Source organism: Anolis sagrei, chromosome 4 (genome assembly GCF_037176765.1).
Source record: "Anolis sagrei isolate rAnoSag1 chromosome 4, rAnoSag1.mat, whole genome shotgun sequence".
Lineage (NCBI taxonomy): Eukaryota > Metazoa > Chordata > Lepidosauria > Squamata > Dactyloidae > Anolis > Anolis sagrei.
The window spans coordinates 242,855,819-242,877,261 of record NC_090024.1 but is presented as its reverse complement, the minus strand read 5'-3'; the positions used below and the strand labels follow the sequence as shown (position 1 = coordinate 242,877,261).

At 43.5% G+C, this 21,443-nt stretch overlaps 1 protein-coding gene across 1 annotated transcript in view; it reads right to left on the bottom strand.

Annotated features, from left to right (window-relative positions):
• Positions 1-648: 648 nt before the first annotated feature.
• Positions 649-21,443, bottom strand: part of TM9SF4 (transmembrane 9 superfamily member 4) — a 43,519-nt gene continuing 22,724 nt past the window's right edge. Inside the window, exons 8-18 of the mRNA XM_067468283.1 lie at positions 19,663-19,774; positions 18,298-18,368; positions 17,741-17,873; positions 16,546-16,627; positions 15,430-15,505; positions 12,793-12,876; positions 9,910-10,085; positions 9,535-9,598; positions 6,523-6,642; positions 3,257-3,346; positions 649-950 (exon numbers count right to left, since the gene is read on the bottom strand). Coding sequence (XP_067324384.1) covers positions 801-950; positions 3,257-3,346; positions 6,523-6,642; positions 9,535-9,598; positions 9,910-10,085; positions 12,793-12,876; positions 15,430-15,505; positions 16,546-16,627; positions 17,741-17,873; positions 18,298-18,368; positions 19,663-19,774 — 1,158 coding nt within the window. The 3' untranslated portion in view covers positions 649-800. The remainder of the gene's footprint in view (positions 951-3,256; positions 3,347-6,522; positions 6,643-9,534; positions 9,599-9,909; positions 10,086-12,792; positions 12,877-15,429; positions 15,506-16,545; positions 16,628-17,740; positions 17,874-18,297; positions 18,369-19,662; positions 19,775-21,443) is intronic.

The following is a 21,443-nucleotide window of genomic DNA, read 5'->3' as shown; positions in this document are numbered from 1 at the left end:
CGCTTCCTCTCAGTTAAGGAGATTAGTTTGAGGTGATTCATAAGGAATGTTTTTCCAGCATTTCTCTGTCTCGTAGACCCAGGTTATTGTGGAAATGGACAAACTTCACACTTCTTATTGTCGTTCAAAGCTTGCCGAGACAAGGCAAGCCTCTATCATTGCGGTTTCCTTTGAAAACCTCCAGCATTGAGCAGCAGAAGGAGGCAAAGGGTTTGGATTCCTCTGAGAAACTGCCTTTGCTTTGCAATTCTGAAATGGCACGTTTCTCATAAGTGGCAGAAGAGAAAAGAGAGCTTCCTGGAGTCGTGGCCAAGCATTTGCAAACATTTTCAGGATTTTCACTGTCTTCCGACGGCAGGCACAACAAAAGGCCATTCTGCACAGAAAACGAAGAACGCCTCTCCCTTAATTAAATGCCTCCTTCACAAAAAAGTGTATCCGTCGCTGTTACCATGACACAGAGAGAGAAAAATAAGGACGAAAGAAAATTAAAAACTCATTGAGAGGGATGATTCGGAGCTTTCCAAAGTTCCTTTTGACCAGAATAGAGTAAAAATTAAAATGCAAAGTATCTACACATCCCTCCAGGAGATTTCCCCCCTGTTTTCCAAGGACACGGTGCCAAAGATTACATTCCCAACATTGAGCTGTTTTGTTTTTCTCTTTTATTTCTGGTGTCCCGCTCCCACCGAGTCCTGCTTCCTTGGGAGAAAGAGGAAAGAGAGAAGAGTCCCTCGCTTCCATCCCAGGAGGAAAACGAGAGGAAGGTCCGCCTTGTGCTGCACGGCGCCCCAGCGCTTTCAGTCTATCTTCACAGCCGCGTAAATCTTGCGGACGAACATATAGGCTGCATAGAAGCCAATGGTCCCCGTCAGGAGCCAGAAGGACAGCACCATGAGGGCAGTGTAGCCAAAGTACAGCAAGGAGGGGATGAACTCCACAATGTCCAGCTGCAAGAGAGACGAGAGAGAGAGAGAGGTGAGCAACATGAATGAGAGAGCAGGCCAGGAACCAACAAACGGATTTTCAACCAAGAGAAATGTCTGGCATGACACTCAGGCAATAAAAATGAAATGTACAGATATAGGATGGGGGACACCTGGCTTGAAAACTGTCAGGGACATCGGCAGCACAACAACACAGGAACAGATCAATCACAGCCACCTTAGGCTATAAACTATTTTACAGCTATATACATTAGAAGCTACTTAACACTCAGCACATCATAAACTCACCGTTTAATCGTAACATTGCGAACACACTATTATTATTATTATTATTATTATTATCTTTATTCATACCCCGCAAAATCTCCCGAAGGACTCAATGTGGCTTACAAAGGCCAAGGTCGCCGACAACAACATACAATACACAATAAACGCATAAGCAAATAATAAAACATCAAGCAAAAACAATAAAACAATGACACCGTGACGCAATTAAAACCAAGGCCGGGCCAAATGTAATGGACAAAGTTTAAAAGTGCTGTCGTGACAGGTAATATGTATGTGGAGGTATTTGGGTAGGTACAATGTGCAGATAATCCTAAATCTCTAGCAAGATGCATTTGGGACTTGAAACCAGGAGTTTCCTATTCTGGAAAGGCACACTGGAACAGCCCGGTCTTCAGGCGCTTGCTAAAGACAGCCAATGTTGGGGCTTGTCTAATGTCCTTGGGAAGAGAGTTCCAGAGTCGGCGGGCCACCACAGAGAAGGCCCTATCCCTCGTCCCCACCAAACGCGCCTGCGACGCAGGTGGGATCGAGAGCAGGGCCTCTCCAGATGATCGGAGGGAGCGTGCGGGTTCATAAACGGAGATGCAGTCACGCAGGTAGGCAGGTCCCAAACCGTTTAGGGCTTTGTAGGTAAGCACCTGCACCTTGAATTGGGACTGGAAAATGAACGTCAGCCAATGGAGCTCCTTGAACACTAACTGTTATCAGTACTAATCCACACCTCTTGCATTCCAGAATGACGTATGACATACCATGCTGTGTCCATTTGTTCTATACACTTGATTTATGACCTCTCTAGGAATGCCATTCCCTCCATGGTTCAGTTAACTCTTTCCACACAGGAATACATTACACTCTGCACACATAGCTACAGCATTTTAAACATACATACATACTTTGAAATCTACATTATAAATTGCAAACAGCTTCAACAAAAACACTCCATGTGGAAGAGATCCAGGGATCTTAGGAGACAACAAGCTGAACAGGAGCCACGAGTGTGATGTGGCAGCTCCAAAAGCCAATGAGGTTCTAGGCTGCATGAATAGAATCATAAAGGGATTGCACTGGGCCACCGTTTCTCAACCTGGGGGTCGGGACGCCTGGAGGGGTCTCGAGGGGGTGTCGGAGGAGTCACCAAAGACCACCAGAAAACACAGTATTTTCTGTTGTTCATGGGGGTTCTGTGTAGGAAGTTGGACCCAATTCTATCATTGCTCGGGTTCAGAATGCTCTTTGATTGTAGGTGGACTATAAATCCCAGCAACTACAACTCCCAAATGTCAAGGTCTATTTCCCTGCAAATCCATCAATGTTCACATTTGGGCATATTGAGTATTCGTACCAAGTTTGGTCCAGATCCATCATTGCTTGAGTCCACAGTGCTCTCTGGATGTAGGTGAACTACAACTCCAAAACTCAAGGTCAGTGCCCACCAAACCCTTCTAGTATTCAGTTCTTGTGGGTTTTTTCGGGCTATATGGCCATGTTCTAGAGGCATTTCTCCTGACGTTTCGCCTGCATCTATGGCAAGCATCCTCAGAGGTCTCTGAGGATGCTTGCCATAGATGCAGGCGAAACGTCAGGAGAAATGCCTCTAGAACATGGCCATATAGCCCGAAAAAACCCACAAGAACTGAGTGATTCCGGCCATGAAAGCCTTCGACAATACCTTCTAGTATTTTCTGTTGGTCATGGGAGTTCTGTGTGCCAAGTTTGGATCATATCCATTGTTGGTGGAGTTCAGAATGGTCTTTGAACGGTGAACTATAAATCCCAGCAACTACAGCTCCCAAATGACGAAATCAATCTGCCCCAACCCCACCAGGATTCAAATTTGGGCATATTGTGTTATTTGTACGAAATTTGATCCAGTGAATGCAGATACATCCTGCATATCAAATATTTATATTACGATTCATAACAGTAGCAGAATTACAGTTATGAAGTAGCAACAAAAATGATGTAGATTCAGTCCCGACCCCGAGATACTCCCAAACCAGTGCTGCTATCAGTCGTACCTTGTTCACAAAGTAGAAGATTGCATAAATCAGCACATAGAAGGCGGATCCTCCAGATACCAGGAAGGTTCTCCACCACCACCGATAGTCCTGCCAAAGGGAGAAGAGATCTGTGTTTTGTAAGCCGCTTAAACATCTCCCCACCTTAGTGTCAGTAAAATTTGGCCTCAGAGCAACTGCTAGGAGGCTTGCAATGGAAACAAAGCGCGCAGTCTTCAATCAACTTCAAAGCCTTGAAGTGGCACATTTTATTTAGTTACTTTCTAACAGCTACGAAAATAACAAACATAACTATGTACAAGAGAAATCACACATGTATCTTGCTTCTTCTCCAGCATGGCTAGAAGAGAAAACGCCCAGCAGTCCGCAATCTCAAATCCACGTCATTGGAATGTGTGACGTATACAGGAAAAGCTCACAGTTCACTCTAGGCAGTAAATTATTATTATTATTATTTACAGTATTTGTACACCGCTTTTCTCACCCCAAGAGGGACTCAAAGCGGTTTACACATAAGTAATGGCAGAGCCAACCTTAAGAAATGGGGCTACAAAGTGAAATCCACGACATGCGAGTGTGGAGAAGAGCAAACTACAGACTGCAATGCACCCTGAGCCCTGCTACATGCACCATGGAGGACCTCCTTGCGGCAACACCAGAGGCACTCCAAGTGGCCAGACACTGGTCAAAGGACATTTAATCAACTACCAAGCTTACAAACTTTGTGTTTTGTCTGTTTGTTTGTTTTGTTCTGTTAGAAATGTAATACAATGGTCTGGTTGCCCCTACCACGAAAAATAAATAAAATAAATGGCAAAAATTCAATGCCAGTACAAACAATTACAATTATATACTACAATTAGACATAAGTTACATTTAAAAATACATCCATGAGCCATAAAACAATCATTAAAACAATAAAACAGTCTTGTCCGTTGAATCGCTGTTCCAGTCATTGTCTTTCTGAAATGCTGCATACATTTACTTCTACTGCCTGAAGGCCTGGTCCCAAAACCATAAATCACTCTATGGCTTTAAATCTTGCATAGCATTACATAGCATTATGTTCTACACCGGACACCCAGAGTTTAAAAGCCATAAACCATATTTCACACCAGTAAAACTATAGTACTGACACTTAGGACTCCTCCCAGGTTTGGATCAAGATATATTCCACTTGGAACTGTGCCTGTTTGCATGGTAGGCTTTGCAACAGAGGTGAAAAACCAGGTGAGACTTCTGTTGCTTCCAGGGCTGCCCTTCTAACAGGGAAGTAGATTCCCCCAAAAGCACATCTTCTGGACCAGGCATGGGCCAACTTGGGCTCTCCAGATGTTTTGGACTCCAACTCCCACCATTCCTAACAGCCTCAGGCCCTTTCCTTTCTCCCTTCAGCCGCTTAAGCGGATCTGCAATCCTGTCCCATCCTGTTGAATGGGAGCCAATCCTTGCTAATTATGTGAACTGTGCATCTAGCACTCTGCTATGTTTTTGGTGGAATCGCCCTCAGAGAGAGTTATTTTGAGCCTAACAGCTCCTGATTCCCAACAGTTTACACGAAAATGTTGTGCAGCATTTAAAGCAGACTCTGCAGAAGATGCTTCCTAAAGGGGAGAAAACCTATTTAGCAAGCCTTGCAAATGCTGGTTTTGTAATAATAATAATAATAATAATAATAATTATTATTATTATTATTATTATTTATTTATACCCCGCCACCATCTCCCCAATGGGGACTTGGAACGGCTTACATGAGGCCAAGCCCAACAACACATCGATAAAACAACAAGCAATATGCAAAATAAACAATACAATTAGTATAAACCGGACATAGGCAATAACACAGAAGAATTTTAAAACCTATGTAATAGTTAAAACTTTAAAAGTAAATGCTGGACATGAACAAAGGATGTATCTAGTAGAAGGTGTGAAGGAGCCTGTATATTACTGCTATTAATTGTAAAGGCTTGGCCACTAATTTGTAACGGTGCCACCAAATTGCAAGGATGTATAAATATAACTACTATCAATATGTAGAGAGTTGGTAAAAGAAGGGCTTATTAAATTGATGACACAACCAACAGCTTGTAATGTTGCTTTGGTCTTTCTTTAATATGTAGCGTGACTTGACTTGGAAAGAAAAGAGCATAGGCTTGACTTTAAAAAGAAACTGTAACAAGTTTATTGAAGTACAGAAGCTTGATGGTTTCAAAGTGTCCTTTCTCTTAGAGGTTCTTCAATGGTTACATTCATAACTGTTCTTAAATAACTCTTGGGAGGTCTAATTCTTCTAACAAACAAGTCTCAAACTTAGTTCTTTTAAAAAGATGTTTCTTTAACAGATTGTTTCAGGCACATGCTTATTCTTTCTTTATGATGGTTCTGTTGCAATAAAGATGCTTATTAGGGCTTCCCCTCTTTTTCCACAACTCTTACTTTTAATATAAATAAGTCACTCGACTTATCTAAACTATATTGACTATATTGGCCTTCCTGATTCTTACTACCAAAGAATCAGCCTTCCCCTGTAGTTCTTTAACTACAGAATCCTCACTGGTTCACCACACATAACAGAACCAGCCACCTCTGCAGTTCACAGACCACAGACTGACTGCTTTAAAATGGCTACTCTGCCAAGTGGCAGTTGGCTCCGCCCCTATCTCCATAGCAACTCAGCTCAAAGCGAGCTAAGCTGGCTACCATTGCCCAATATTATGCACTACTATATACCTACCATTACAAACACTTATCTATAACAATACATAACTGTAGATAAAAAGGGTTTTAAACCAAGAGTAGAGAGCAACACAACGGGTAATTAAAGTGCTTTTCAGGGTATTTTGTTGGGGATTGTTTCCTTTATTCAGGGAAGGCACACTGGAACAGCCATGTTTTCAGGCTCCTCCTGAAGACTGCCAATGTGGGGGCTTGTCTGATATCCTTGGGGAGTGAGTTCCAGAGTCGGGGGGCCACCATGGAGAAGGCCCTCTCCCTCATTCCCACCAATCGCGCCTGCGAGTATCAGTGAATGTTTTATTTTTATGCCCATTCTATACAGCAGGCCTGGGCAAACTTCAGCCCTCCTTCCAGGTGTTTTGGATTTCAACTCCCACAATTCCTAACAGCCAATAGGGTTCTAGGAAATGTGGGAGTTGAAGTCCAAAACACCTGGAGGGCCCAAGTTTGCCCATGCCGGCTATATACGTATATACTTGAGGTCACATACAAATTTCCTGTCAGAGACGGAGTTCTCTGCAAGTCCTCACCTCTGCGCAGAGCTGGAAGTAGACCATGACGATGCTGATTTGGGAGCAGGAAACCACCAGGATGATGAACACCAGGAAGAGGAAGCCAAAGAGGTAGTAGAACTGGTTCTCCCAAATTGCCTGCATTCAGAAAACAAAGAAAGAAAGGGGGACACAATGAATAAGAGAGGACAGCTATTGAGAATACGTTATGATTTACATTGCATTTTTTTGTTTATTGATGTTTTATTTTATTGATGTTCTGTTTATTGATGTATTGCGGGCTTGGCTTCATGTAAGCCGCACCTGGGGAGATGGTAGCGGGGTACAAATAAAGTGTTATTACTGTTGTTGTTGTTGTTGTTATTATTATTATTAGGTTGGCAGGTGTGGGGAAGCCCCCTTAGCAATGTCCCTAGAAACACTAGGCACCCTTTCGGCAGCCTTTCCCAGTTATGGAACCCTTCAGAAGACATGGACTTTCCATGGAACCTTAACTCTACACCCCTGATTTGTTTAACATATATAGATATGTATGTATACATATACATATACACACATATACACATTGTATTTTCTGGCATATAAGACTACTTTTCAACCCAAAACTCGGGTGTCGTCTTATATGGGGGAGTCATCTTATACACCGGGAGTCGTCTTACAGAGTGGGTGCTGAAACTCCCAATCTGGATTGGAGCATCTGTGGTTGCTGCATATTGTGGGGGGAGCTCAAAAATGGCAGTGGCTGCATCCCTGCTGTATGCAGCGACTGTATGAAAGCATTAATGGCGATGTTGTACAAGTACGGTAGAAGAAAATCCATTCATCAGGATTCATGGACTTAATGCGGTCCTGATGGTGAGATTGAAGGGGCACCTCACCGGGAAGGCGTAAGTGAAGGGTGGAGCAAGCTGCAGGCGTCCGGGGCGCCCAGGGTATGGAAAAAAGAGATAGAGTGGCTCTGTGCCCAGACAAGCACACCTCTTTTAACTGTCTGGCCTACCCTTGTATCCTATTACCGTACCTCCTCCTCTGCCTCTCAGATCTCGCTCCTGAAGACCCCCGTGAAGCAGTGCAGGGGCGCATGTGTGAGATCTGAGAGGCAGAGAAGGAGGGACAGTAATAGGAAAATTGCCATATTGAAATCAAATCTGATGCTTTTAAAAAAATTTATTGGGTGTGTGTGGAAGAGGGGTAGTCTTATACGGCGAGTATATCCCAAACTCTATATTTTAACTAGAAAAGTTGTGGGTCGTCTTATACACCCAGTTGTCTTACATGCCGGAATATACGGTAAGTGTGTATTAATTACCAGTCCGAACGCATTTCCCCCTATGAACCACCGCAGAGATTAAGATCCTCCGGGGAGGCCCTGCTTTCCGTTCCGCCACTGTCACAGGCATGATTGGTGGGGATGAGAGACAGGGCCTTCTCGGTGATTGCTCCCTGGCTATAGAACTCCCTTCCTGGTGAGGTCATGTCAGCCCCCTCCCTCCTGTTCTTTAGAAGTATGGTAAAAACTTGGCTGTGGCACCAGACTTTCGGGACAGGGCAATAAAGCAGCAGGAGGAAAGATGACCAGGCCAATTAGATTTGACACGGATGACCAAGACGGTTTTAAATGGTGTATTTTAATATTGAGATAAATGTTTATGAATGTATATAAGAATTTGTGTCCCGGTATTGAATGTTTGCCATATATATGCTGTGATCCACCCTGAGTCCCCTTCGGGGTGAGAAGGGCGGAATATCATTCTGGATCATTTTAGTGCTAACGCGAATACCTCTTCTGGTTTCCTATGTAATGTCTAGTAGGAGAGCAAATTTGAAATTTGATAAATAATACCCCAATATCCTAAATGTCTTTCAAAAACTGTTAAAAAAAGAAACATGAAAAACTACATGTGAACCACTTATTCAGGTGGTACATAAAATGTCAAAATATGAAGCCAGTAACCTGATAGCAATAGTAGTAGTAGGAAACAGCTATTACAGAGGAAACAGCTATTACAGAGACTGTAAATCAAACACCTGGTCTCTGGACCGTGCTCTGACCTACAAGAAGCACTGCCTGAACATCAAGCAAAAAGTGGGTGCTAGTAACAATATCATACAAAAGCTGACTGGCACAACCTGGGGATCACAACCAGACACAGTGAAGACATCTGCCCTTGCGCTGTGCTACTCTGCTGCTGAGTACGCATGCCCAGTGTGGAACACATCTCACCACACTAAAACAGTAGATGTGGCTCTTAATGAGACATGCCGCATTATCACAGGGTGTCTGCGCCCTACACCAATGGAGAAATTACACTGCTTAGCCGGTATTGCACCACCTGACATCCGCTGGGAAGTAGCAGCCAATAGTGAAAGGACCAAGGCAGAGACATCTCCAGCTCATCCCCTGTTTGGGTATCAGTCAGCACGTCAATGACTTAAATCAAGAAATTTTCTTGATTTCTTAGAAGTTTTCTAAGATCTAGAGACACTCTCTGGAACACCTCAGCAAGCAAGAGTCCAAAAGTGGCAGGCTCAAATCCAGAACCTCAACCAATGGCTGATACCAGATGAGAGACTCCCCCCCGGGCACACAGAAGACTGGGCGACTTGGAAGGTGCTGAACAGACTGCACTCGGGCACCACGAGATGCAGAGCCAACCTCAAGAAATGGGGCTACAAAGTGGAGTCCACAACTTGCGAGTGTGGAGAAGAGCAAACCACTGACCACCTGCTGCGATGCACCCTGAGCCTTGCCACATGCACAACGGAGGACCTTCTTGCGGCATCACCAGAGGCACTCCAAGGGGCCAGATACTGGTCAAAGGACAGTTAATCAACTACCAAGCTTGCAAACTTTGTGTTTTGTCTGTTTGTTTGTTTGTTTGTTTTGTTCTGTTAGAAATGTAATACAATTGACTGGTTGCCCTGACATGACAAATAAATTTTGAATTTGACTATTAGAATGAACCCCAACTTCAAACACCCCTTTCTGAAATATAGTGAGGAGCAAGGCACAGAAAGGTTGGTCCTTACGCTGAAGATGAAGAAGAGCTCGATGAACATGGCTCCAAATGGCAGGATGCCGGCCATCAGGATCCTAAGCAGCAGAAAAAGAGAGGGAGAGGGAGAAAGAAAGGGAGGAAGGGAGGAAGGTGTTGTGGAGAAAGAAAGACGAGAAGGTTAGTATGCAATAATATGTTTTCGCTTCCGTATCAGCGGGTGTCAATTCCCGTCTCCAAGCTCTGCACAGTTCTAATATATCTGTCTCTTGGAAGTCCTGCATTACACGTAGGTGAAGAGCCCCACTGGGTCCTGTGGAGGCAAAACAGCACCCCATTTCAGCCTGATGCAGTATTTACTTTAAGCCATTTACTTTAAGCACCTCTGTCTCCGCTCTCATTGACTCACCCGACAAATCTGTTCATGTACCACCTCTGCTCCGGGATCTGCCTCGGAATCTGGTTGGTCCTCACGGGGTTGTCGTAGGGCTGCTTGCGGAACCCAAAGTAGTAGCCCAGGTAGACCAGCGGCAAGGAGATGCCGAACCACATGCAGAGCAGGGCCACCATGGTGGGGAAGGGGACCTGCAAAATACAGAAGGTGCTCTTTCAAAAGTCCGGGGGTGTCTCCTTCAAACAAAGGTTGGACGGCCATCTGTCAAGAGTGTTTGGATTGTGTCTTTCCTGCACAGAAGAGGGTTAGACTAGAGCAGTGGTTCTCAACCTTCTTAATGTCACGACCCCTTAATACAGTTCTTCATGTTGTGGTGACCCCCAAGCAAAAAAATATTGTTATTGCTACTTCATATCTGCAACTTTGCTTCTGTGATTATGTAAATATCTGATATGCAGGATGTATTTTCATCACTGGACCAAATTTGAATACTGGTGGGGTTGGGGGGAATTAATTTTGTCATTTGGGAGTTGTAGTTGCTGGGATTTATAGTTCACCTACAATCAAAGAGCATGCTTTACTCCACCAATGATGGAATTGAAGCAAACTTGGCACACAGAACTCCCATGGCCAACAGAAAATACTGGAAGGGTTTGGTGGGCATTGACCTTGAGCTTTGGAGTTGTAGTTCACCTACATCCAGAGAGCACTGTGGACTCAAGCAATGATGGATCTGGACCAAACTTGACACAAATACTCAATATGCCCAAATACGAACATTGGTGGAGTTTGGTGAAAAGAGTCCTTGACATTTGGGAGTTGTAGTTGCTGGGATTTATAGTTCAGCTACAATCAAGAGAATTATGAACCGCACCAATGATAGAATTGGGTGAAAATTCCCACACAGAACCCCCATGACCAACAGAAAATGTTGTGTTTTCTGATGGTCTTTGGCGACCCCTCTAAAAACCCCTCGTGACCCCTCCAGGGGTCCCGACCCCCAGGTTGAGAACCACTGGACTAGAGGGTCTTTGGGGGTATCCTGGCCTCATGTAAGCAGCACCGAGTCCCTTGAGGAGATGGTAGCGGGGTACAAATAAAGTTTTATTATTATTATTATATTATTATTATTATTTTCCAACTTTATGTTACTAAAAAGGAGACCAACCCTACTCAGAACATCTGGCCAGCCACAGCTAGAAAATGGCAAAAAGAGCAAAAAAGTTAGTAGCCAGTTGCATTAAATCACTACTGACCGAGAAGTCAGGAGTTCGAAGCCAGCCCGGGTCGGAGTGAGCTCCCGACCAATAATAGTCTAGCTTGCTGTTGACCTTTGCAGCCTGAAAGACAGGTGCATCTGTCAAGTAGGAAATTTAGGTACCACTTTATGTAGGGAGGCTAATTTAATTTACGACACCATAAAATCTTATTTATTTATTTATTTATTTACAGTATTTATATTCCATCCTTCTCAACCCGCAGAGGACTCAAGGCAGATTACAATGTACACATATATGGCAAACATTCAATGCCAAAGACACAGAACAGATATAGACAGACAGTCAGAGGCTATTTAACTTTTCTGGCCGCCAGGGGAACTGTCACTTTCGTCGTCCATCTGCGACACTGATGAAGTACTTCCGCATTCCCCGCATGCTTTTGCTGGGAGATTTTTTATGGCCTCGTAAATTAGTTAAGTTAGCCTCCCCACACATAGGTGGTACCTAATTTTCCTACTTGACAGATGCAACTGTCTTTCAGGTTGCAAAGGTCGACAACAAGCTACACAATTGGTCGGAAGCTCACTCCGACCTGGGCTGGCTTCAAACTCATGACCTTTTGGTCAGACGTGATCTTAATGCAGCTAACACTCAGTATTCCATCAAAGGACTTGGTGTCACAAGTGGATGGTCAAGCGACAGTGGATGGTCAAGCGACAGCTCCCCCTGTGGCCGGAATCGAGCATACCCTCAGGAAGCCAAAAAAAGCTGGAATGTTAAATTGCCTCTGTGTCTGTCTATATATGTTCTATGTCTCAATGGCATTGAATGTTTGCCATATATATGTGCATTGTAATCTGTCCTGAGTCCCCTGCAGAGTGAGAAGGGCGGAATATAAATAGTGTAAATAAATAAAATATAAATACTGTAAATAAATAAAATAAATAAACCCAAACGACCCTCTGGATCCTGAAACAACCTCCAGAATATCATGCTGGTGGGGTGATGAATCTCCACTGTCACCACTACTGTTAAGGCCCCGTCTGCAATGACATATGAAATCCAGATAATCTGCTTTGAACTGGATTATATGGCAGTGTAAACTCAAATAATCCAGTTCAAAGCAAATAATGTGGCTCATCCTGATTTGAATACCTGGATTATATGTTAAGTGTAGAAGGGGCAAAGACAAGGCATAGACTTCCCAAACACAAAACAGGATCAGGAAACAGCATTTCCTGTACAGAAATACAACATTTCTTAACAAGAAAATTATATATTGTCGAAGGCTTTCATGGCCGGAATCACTGGGTTGTTGTAGGTTTTTCAGGCTGTATGGCCATGTTCTAGAAGCATTCTCTCCTGACATTTCGCCTGCATCTGTGGCAGGCATGCCTGCCACAGATGCAGGCGAAATGTCAGGAGAGAATGCTTCTAGAACATGGCCATACAGCCCGAAAAACCTACAACAACCCAAAAGAAAATATGTTACCTGAGTTAAAAGAACAATATGCACCTTCTGTGCAGAATAAATCCTGAACTGCAAAGATTCCTGACAGTCTAGGATTCTTGAAACTCAAATACACTCCCGGGTATTTTGTGAATATTTTTTCCGGGTTTGCTCTCTGTATAACATAGGCAAATGGACAAATAAAATAATTTAAAATGGCGTACTTACCGCTCCTGTGGAGTGTTTCCCCCAAATGAAGCAGTTCAAGATGAAGCAGATGCCAAAGACAACGCCTGGGTACAGCATGGCCGTCTGCAAGGAAGGAAGCAAGCAAAGGGGTGTTATCAGTGGGGAGGAGGAGAACTGGAAGAACAGGGTGTAGGTCAGGCATGGGCCAACTTCGGCCCTCCCTCCAGGTGTTTTGGACTTCAACTCCCACAATTCCTAACAGCTTGTTCAGATGGAAATTGTTGCACTCTGTGAGAAGATTGGGTGATTTATTCTAAGAATCCCAACGTTGTGCCTCCACAAAGGATTATTATATAAATTCAATTAAGTGTCTGGAGGCTGCTGAGTCTTTGCCACCAACACACTGTATTCTGACGTAATATTCTGTGATCACTGGCCACCACCCAACACTTGAAAAAGAATGTTCAACTTTTGGTTTGGCAAGAGGTTGTAGTAAGCTGTGTTGTTCTGGATTCGCACTCAGGGCTCTGAATTCTGAGATAAAAGCAATGAGATTATTTTAAATAAACGCTGCCACCAATCTTAAAATTCTGTTTCTCTAAACTGCTATGGAACTATTTCACATAGAGGCACACTTGAGACAGATGTTGTTTAACAAAGAACAAAGTTGTTTATTTGTGAGAACTTCAACAATAAAGGAACTTAAGCTTAACGGTTGCAAAAATGAGTTGAAGCGTATGGTTACTTTAAAAACAGTTCAATACTTGGTTCCAAAAACAACTCTTCACTCCCTCAGGAAACTAGCAGACTTCCCTCTGACTAGAATTCCTAAAGACTCCAGACAGTCCTTTCCCCTTTGGATCTGTCTATTCTCTATACTACCTAACAGCTATCTATCTTTACTAACTGACCAACTTTTGGCTTCACTACTTCTCTTCTCCTATCACTCTCCAAAACCTAACTTTCTTCTCCAACGCACAAACCCTGACTGAACTCTCCAAACACCAGACCCTGACTGAGCTGTCAGATTTTAAAACGCACCCTTACAGGAAATTTTTTCTCTACTCTAGCTAAGCTCCGCCCAATTTCTTCCAGCCAATCACAAAGGCTCTCCACATTTCCCTCCAGGCTGCTCCTAAGCTCCACCCCCTCTAGGAAATGGTTACTCTAAGATGGCTGCCTCCTTGCACCATCTCATAAAACGACTGCCAAAATACTTGGGCCTTCTTTCTGAGCTTTCCCTGGCCTAAAAGGTAGGCAAATCATCACACACTCCAGACCATGAAGAGCACTATGCGGTTGAGTAGGAAAACAATCCCTTTATTGAATATAATTAAAAAGCAGTAAAGTAAAAAGCACTTTAAAGAAATAGGTAGATCCAATTAGATAGGAAGATAAGCAGGAACAAAGTAGTCCAGGGTAATAGTCCATCAAAGTCCATGAAAAAAGGCAAAAATTTCTCTAATAAAATCAAAGAAATGAGGAAACATGAATCCAAGGCATGAATATAAAAACATAGAATCCAAGAATCAAAACCAAATCTTTCCAAGGCACTTAAGCATGAATCTTTCCAAGCAAAGCTTCCAAGAAACAAGGACGAGAACTTGACTTGATTCCAAATGATGCTTTATCTGACTCCATATCCTGTACTTGGGACTTTTATCTCCTCGTGAAGGTATGTCACAAGCGCTCAGAAATTGGTTTCGCTTTAACTTCGAGTCTCTTATCTTTCTCTCTCTGAGCCTGGCAGAACACAGAAGCCACTGTTCGGCTCTTCTGTTTTGACTAATCTCTTCCCGTCTATCTATCTGCTCATTAATTTCTGCAGCTGGGCAAGGTGCCAAGCAATTTTCAAGCTCCAAATCATGGGAATTCTCTGGTAGCAATTCAGGGAGCGCATCATCATCCCCACATCCCTCAGGGACATTCTCATGAGAAACCACACTTGGAACAAGGATCAAAGGATCGTGTGCCAGCTGCAACCATACCTCAAAAAGCCCGATTTGACCACAGTGGTCCACACCTTAGTTACCTCTAGATTGGATTATTGCAATGCACTCTACGTGGGGCTGCCCTTGAAGATGGCTTGGAAAGTTCAACTGGTCCAACGCTCAGCAGCCAGGTTGTTAACAGAAGTGAATTACATAGAGCGGTCCACTCCCCTGTTTAAGGAGCTCCACTGCCTGCCGTTCATTTTCCGGGCCCAATTCAAGGTGCAGATTATCATCTACAAAGCCCTGAGCGGTTTGGGACCCGCCTACCTTCGTGACCGTATTGCCTTCGATGTACTGGCATGACCCCTTTGATCCTCTGGGGAAGCCCTCCTCTCACTTCCCCCTCCGTCGCAAGGATGACTTGTGGGGACGAGGGAGAGGGCCTTCTCTGTGGTGGCCCCCCAGCTTTGGAATTCTCTGCCCCGAGAGATTAGGCAAGCACCCAGCCTGTCAGCCTTAAAGAAGAGCCTACAAATCTGGCAGTTTTGGTGTGCCTTTGAGGAATGAATATAACTCCCACAATCTTTTTAGGCTGTTAGAAATTGTTGAAGTCCAAAACACCCGGGGAGCTGAAGTTGCAGTTCAGCAATAGCTGGAGGGATGCATTTTGCTCATCTCTTCTCTAAGAGACCATCCTGCATACTAAATATTTTCCCACTCCACCTCTAAAGGAATGACTTACACAGAAAGCGCCTTTCTTCCACCGATGGCCTTTCAGTGTCCGATACAACCGTCCAGCAGAGAAACCACCAAATACCCTACAAGGAAAAGGAGAAGGTGTGGGAAAGCAGAAGGTCATCTCCCAGTCCCAGTACCATGTAACAAAATTTGGGAAAAAAATCTGTTCCTGGTTTGAAAACGTTATTTCTTGTTTAATTGTGTGGTCCAGAGATTTTGGTTTTGGAGCCACCACAAACTATGTTGAATTGGTTGAGATTCTATGAGGGAATTCATTGGAAAACTAGAGCAAAATGTGCTATAGCAGGAGGTCCCTCAAAAACAACGTTTGTGCATTGTCGAAGGCTTTCATGGCTGGAATCACTGGGTTGTTGTGGGGTTTTCAGGCTGTCTGGTCATGTTCTAGAAGCATTCTCTCCTGACGTTTTGCCCGCATCTATGGCAGGCATCCTCGGAGGTTGTGAAAATGGGTTTATATATCTGTGGAAAGTCAAGGGTGGGAGAAAGAACTCTTGTCTGTTGGAGGCAGGTGTGAAAATGCTTCAGTTGGCCACCTTGATTAGCATTTGATCTCCTGACAGTCCTCACTACCTCTGAGGATGCTTGCCATACATGCAGGCGAAACGTCAGGAGAAAATGCCTCTAGAACATGGCCATATAGCCCGAAAAAAACCCACAAGAATCTAGTGAATCCAGCCATGAAAGCCTCCGACAATACATTTCTCCGAATACTTTCAAAGTAATTTTTTAAACATAATCCCTTCTTTACTTTTAAATTTGACATTGGCTTGTCGTTCAGTGACATTTTCCAGACTTCTTTATACCATTAATTAATTAATTAATTAATTAGGGAAGAGTGCTTCTAGGACACAGCCATACAGCCCAAAAAACCTACAACAACCCAATGTTTGTGCAGTTTAATAAACTTTTCCCATGTTTTTATGACAGAACCAATTAGGAAATGACATTTATAACCCAGGAACAAAATTCATGTCATATAGTGTAACTGTTTTAAATCTGGATCCTTCTCCCCACTGATCTATATGGTCTTACTTGTGTGCTGCCCCCAATTTCCAAGACGCAGGGTGAGATGTAACTATTGAATAAACGGATAGCTTACCCCATGAACATGAAGAGGAAGCAGGCCGTGGTCATCAGGGCCCCCCGACTGGAGGGAGAGAGCATTCCCAGCATGGCCACAACTGCAAGGCAAGAGAAGGGCAAAGAGCACATCAACAATGATGCTTTGCTCAGGACACAAAGCCAACAAATGGGCACAGCCCCAGTTGGACGAGATCCCAAAGAAGGCCATCCAGTCCGACCCTGTTCTGCCATGCAAACAGACACCTTCTAAGCCCTTCCATCCAGCCTCTGTTCAAAAGGCTCCAGAGAAGTAGGCTTGACTCAACTCCCAGGCTGCAGAGGATTCTGCTCTCAAATACTGTATTTACTTGAATCTAACGCTCACCCTTTTTGGCTAAATTACCTTAGAATCATAGAATCAAAGAGTTGGAAGAGACCTCCTGGGCCATCCAGTCCAACCCCTTTCTGCCAAGAAGCAGGAAAATTGCATTCAAATCGCCCCTGACAGATGGCCATCCAGCTTCTGTTTAAAAGCTTCCAAAGAAGGAGCCTTCACCACACTCCGGGGCAGAGAGTTCCACTGCTGAACGGCTCTCACAGTCAGGAAGTTCTTCCTCATGTTCAGATGGAATCTCCTCTCTTGTAGTTTGAAGCCATTGCTCCATTGCGTCCTAGTCTCCAGGGAAGCAGAAAACAAGCCTGCTCCCTCCTCCCTGTGGCTTCCTCTCACATACTTATACATGGCTATCATCTCCTCTCAGCCTTCTCTTCTTCAGGCTAAACATGCCCAGCTCCTTAAGCCGCTCCTCATAGGGCTTGTTCTCCAGACCCTTTATCATTTTAATCTCTGTCCTCTGAACACATTCCAGCTTGTCAATATCTCTCTTGACTTGTGGTGCCCAGAATTGGACACAATATTCCAGGTGTGGTCTAACCAAAGCGGAATAGAGCATGGGGAGCATGACTTCCCTGGATCTAGACACTAGGCTCCTATTGATGCACGCCAAAATCCCATTGGCTTTTTTTGGCGCCACATCACGTTGTTGGCTCATGTTTAGGGTTTATGTTGGCTCATGAGGACTCCAAGATCTTTTTCAACGTACTGCTCTCGAGCCACAAGGTCTCTTCCAACTCAAGGAGTCTATGAAAAGGTCACATTCAGTCTCCCACCTCAACCCCAGGAGCACACATCTTTGGGTATAAAAGCATGCTCAGACCCACCAGATACTCACAAATAACAATCAGGATCATGCAAAACAGCTGGATGCCGGAGCCCAGAAGGGAGCTGAGGATCATGGGATACTGCGGGGGTCTGAAGACGTCGCCGTGGACCAGCTTCCAGCCAGATTCCTCCATAGTGTCTTCCTGCCGAAGAAACAGGAAGTTGGGTGGTTTTGTAAGAAGTTGTTTACTATTCAGAGTAAACCCAACTCTCTTCAACAGCTTAAGCAAGGCATGGGTCAGCTTCATCCCTCCTTCCAGGTGTTTTGGACTTCAACTCCCACAATTCCTAACAGCCTACTGGCTGCTTTTAGACTTCAATGGAGGTGAATGAAGTTTGCGTCCTTTCAGACTTCAATGAGTACAGTTATACAGTTAGGATTATATCTATATGCTTAAACACATTGGACTATGAACTAGTAAGCTGAGTATATACAAGAAGTTTGCTAGTAAACCTGAGGTTTGTTAGCAAACCGGAGAAAGGCAGCATAGAAAGGTCCCAAATAAATAAAAAGATAAGAGGTATTCTCCCCTCCCCAACTCCCTCAAACATCAGAGTATCTCGTACAATGTCGTCTTCCTTGTTGTAGTTGGCAATGTCCTTCCGGAGCGTCCGGATGATGATCATGCTGAGAATACCTGAAAAGCACAAAATCCTGGCGTGAGTGGATGCGACATGACTGCCCCATTATTAGTTGCTTCTGGATCTAAGTACCTAAGAATGCTCTTCCATACTACAGATGCCACCTGTGAAGTATCTAAAGCTAGGCCTATGGGGCCTTTTCTAAAAGTGTTTGGAAACTGAGTAGATAACACTATGCAACAACATTTTGGATTTTTTTTTCTTTTCCTGGTTTGAAAGTACTATTTCCTGTTTAATTGTGCGGTACACAATGGAGGACCTTCTTGCAGCAACACCAGAAGCACTCCAAGTGGCCAGATACTGGTCAAAGGACATTTAACCAACTACCAAACTCACAAGTTGTGTATTTTTCTGTTTGTTTGCTTTGTTCTGTTAGAAATGTAATATAATGGACTGGTTGCTCTGACACGAAAAATAAACCTTGTCCCCTGCACTGTGCTAATAATATAACATAATATAATGTAATATATTGTATATACGTATAACATTGATAACATTCCACCTTGTCTCTTGCATTGTGCTAATAATATAATATACATATAATATACATATAACATTGATAACATTCCACCTTGTCTCTTGCATTGTGCTAATAATATAATATACATATAATATACATATAACATTGATAACATTCCACCTTGTCTCTTGCATTGTGCTAATAATATAATATAATATAATATACATATAACATTGATAACATTCCACCTTTTCCCCTGCACTGTGCTAATAATATAATATAATATAATATAATAATTATATTTGATGGTTATTTTTATATTGGTGTGTAATTGCTCTTGCCTTTTATATTATATATACATATAATATTGATAATAATATAATTTAATACAATATAAAACTACTACTAATAAGATATAATTATATATTATATATTACATGTAATATTACTAATAAAATTACAGTATAATGGCATAGTACAATATAGTAATATATAATATACTATATTGTGCTATATAATATACTATAATATACTATATTGTGCTATATAATGTACTGCATTGTGCTATGGTAATAATATAATATAATATATTGTATTTACATATTACTTGTAAACAAGAGTTCAAGACCAAGATTATCTGACAATAGGAGATCAAACCACTACTTGCACATTGTTAGCACATGCACCACTGAGGGAAAGGAAAGTGACCCTAAAACCCGTAATTTCTCCAGATACCCAGAAATGAGAGCACATAAGGCATGTGCTACTCATATGTAAGTGAAGTGTAGCAGCGCTGACAGATATACACATGCAAGGAGCTTCTCTCTCACCAGAAAGGAAGAAGACGACCACCACGGAGTTAATGATGGAGAACCAATGTATCTGCACGTCGCTCATGGTGAGGTACGTGTCCCAACGGGAGGCCCATTTGATGTCGCTTTCCTGTAGGAGAAGAGCAGATGGGTTCAACAGACTGGCTGCCAGACATAGATGCAGTTTTCTATGTTAGAGAGGGAAAGCTGAGGTTGAGAGTTAACTATTGGAAGTTAGGAAGCATCAATGTTTATCTATAGGGCAGGCATGGGCCAACTTCGGCCCTCCAGGTGTTTTGGACTTCAACTACTACAATTCCTAACTGCCTACCTATTATCGAAGGCTTTCATGGCTGGAATCACTCAGTTCTTGTGGGTTTTTTTCGGGCTATATGGCCATGTTCTAGAGGCATTTCTCCTGACGTTTCGCCTGCATCTATGGCAGGCGTCCTCATAGGTGAGGTCACCTCACCTCACCTCACCTCTGACCTCACCTCTGAGGATGCTTGCCACAGATGCAGGCGAAACGTCAGGAGAAATGCCTCTAGAACATGGCCATATAGCCCCAAAAAACCCACAAGTACTGAGTGCCTACCTATTTCTCACATATGGCTTCCTGAAATCGCAAGCAATGGGATTCTGCAGCCTTTCACATGTTGCTGAATGGCAACTTCCATTCACTTTTCCCAGAACAGACAATGATGACAAATGCTTGAAGCTTCAGGGTCAGACAAGCCTCACCTCACCTGAAAACATGAGCATTATGTTTATTGATTTTCCCCACTGTCTTGGCATTCTGAGTAGAAGGGATGTGAAGATGGAATTAGCTATACTGTTTGTGTTTTCGGATATATTTTCACGGTTACAAGATGTTCCATTAGAATCACAGAATTGGAAGGGCGCATAAAACCCATCCAGTCCAACCCCTTTCTGTCAGGCTGGAAGACACAATCCAAGCCCTCCCAATAGATGGCCATTCAGCCTTGGCTTCAAAACCTCCAGTGGAGGAGACTGGGTGTGCTGTTTTTGTGATGTGTGTTGGGGAAGGCATTTAATTTTGCCATACAAAATGGGGGACAATGAGGCCTGGCTCGAGAGCAGTACGTGTGAAAAAGATCTTGGAGTCCTCGTGGACAACAAGTTAAACATGAGCCAACAATGTGATGTGGCAGCAAAAAAAGCCAATGGGATTTTGGCCTGCATCAATAGGAGTCTAGTGTCTAGATCTAGGGAAGTCATGCTCCCCATGCTCTATTCCGCCTTGGTTAGACCACACCTGGAATATTGTGTCCAATTCTGGCCACCACAATTCAAGAGAGATATTGACAAGCTGGAATGTGTCCAGAGGAGGGCGACTAAAATGATCAAGGGTCTGGAGAACAAGCCCTATGAGGAGCGGCTTAAGGAGCTGGGCATGTTTAGCCTGAAGAAGAGAAGGCTGAGAGGAGACATGATGAGAGCCATGTATAAATATGTGAGAGGAAGTCACAGGGAGGAGGGAGCAAGCTTGTTTTCTGCTTCCATGGAGATTAGGACAAGGAACAATGGCTTCAAACTACAAGAGAGGAGATTCCATCTGAACATGAGGAAGAACTTCCTGACTGTAGGTGCTGTTCAGCAGTGGAACTCTCTGCCCCGGAGTGTGGTAGAGGCTCCTTCTTTGGAAGCTTTGAAACAGAGGCTGGATGGCCATCTGTCAGGGGTGATTTGAATGCAATATTCCTGCTTCTTGGCAGACTGGGGTTGGACTGGATGGCCCAGGAGGTCTCTTCCAACTCTTTGATTCTATGATTCTAATA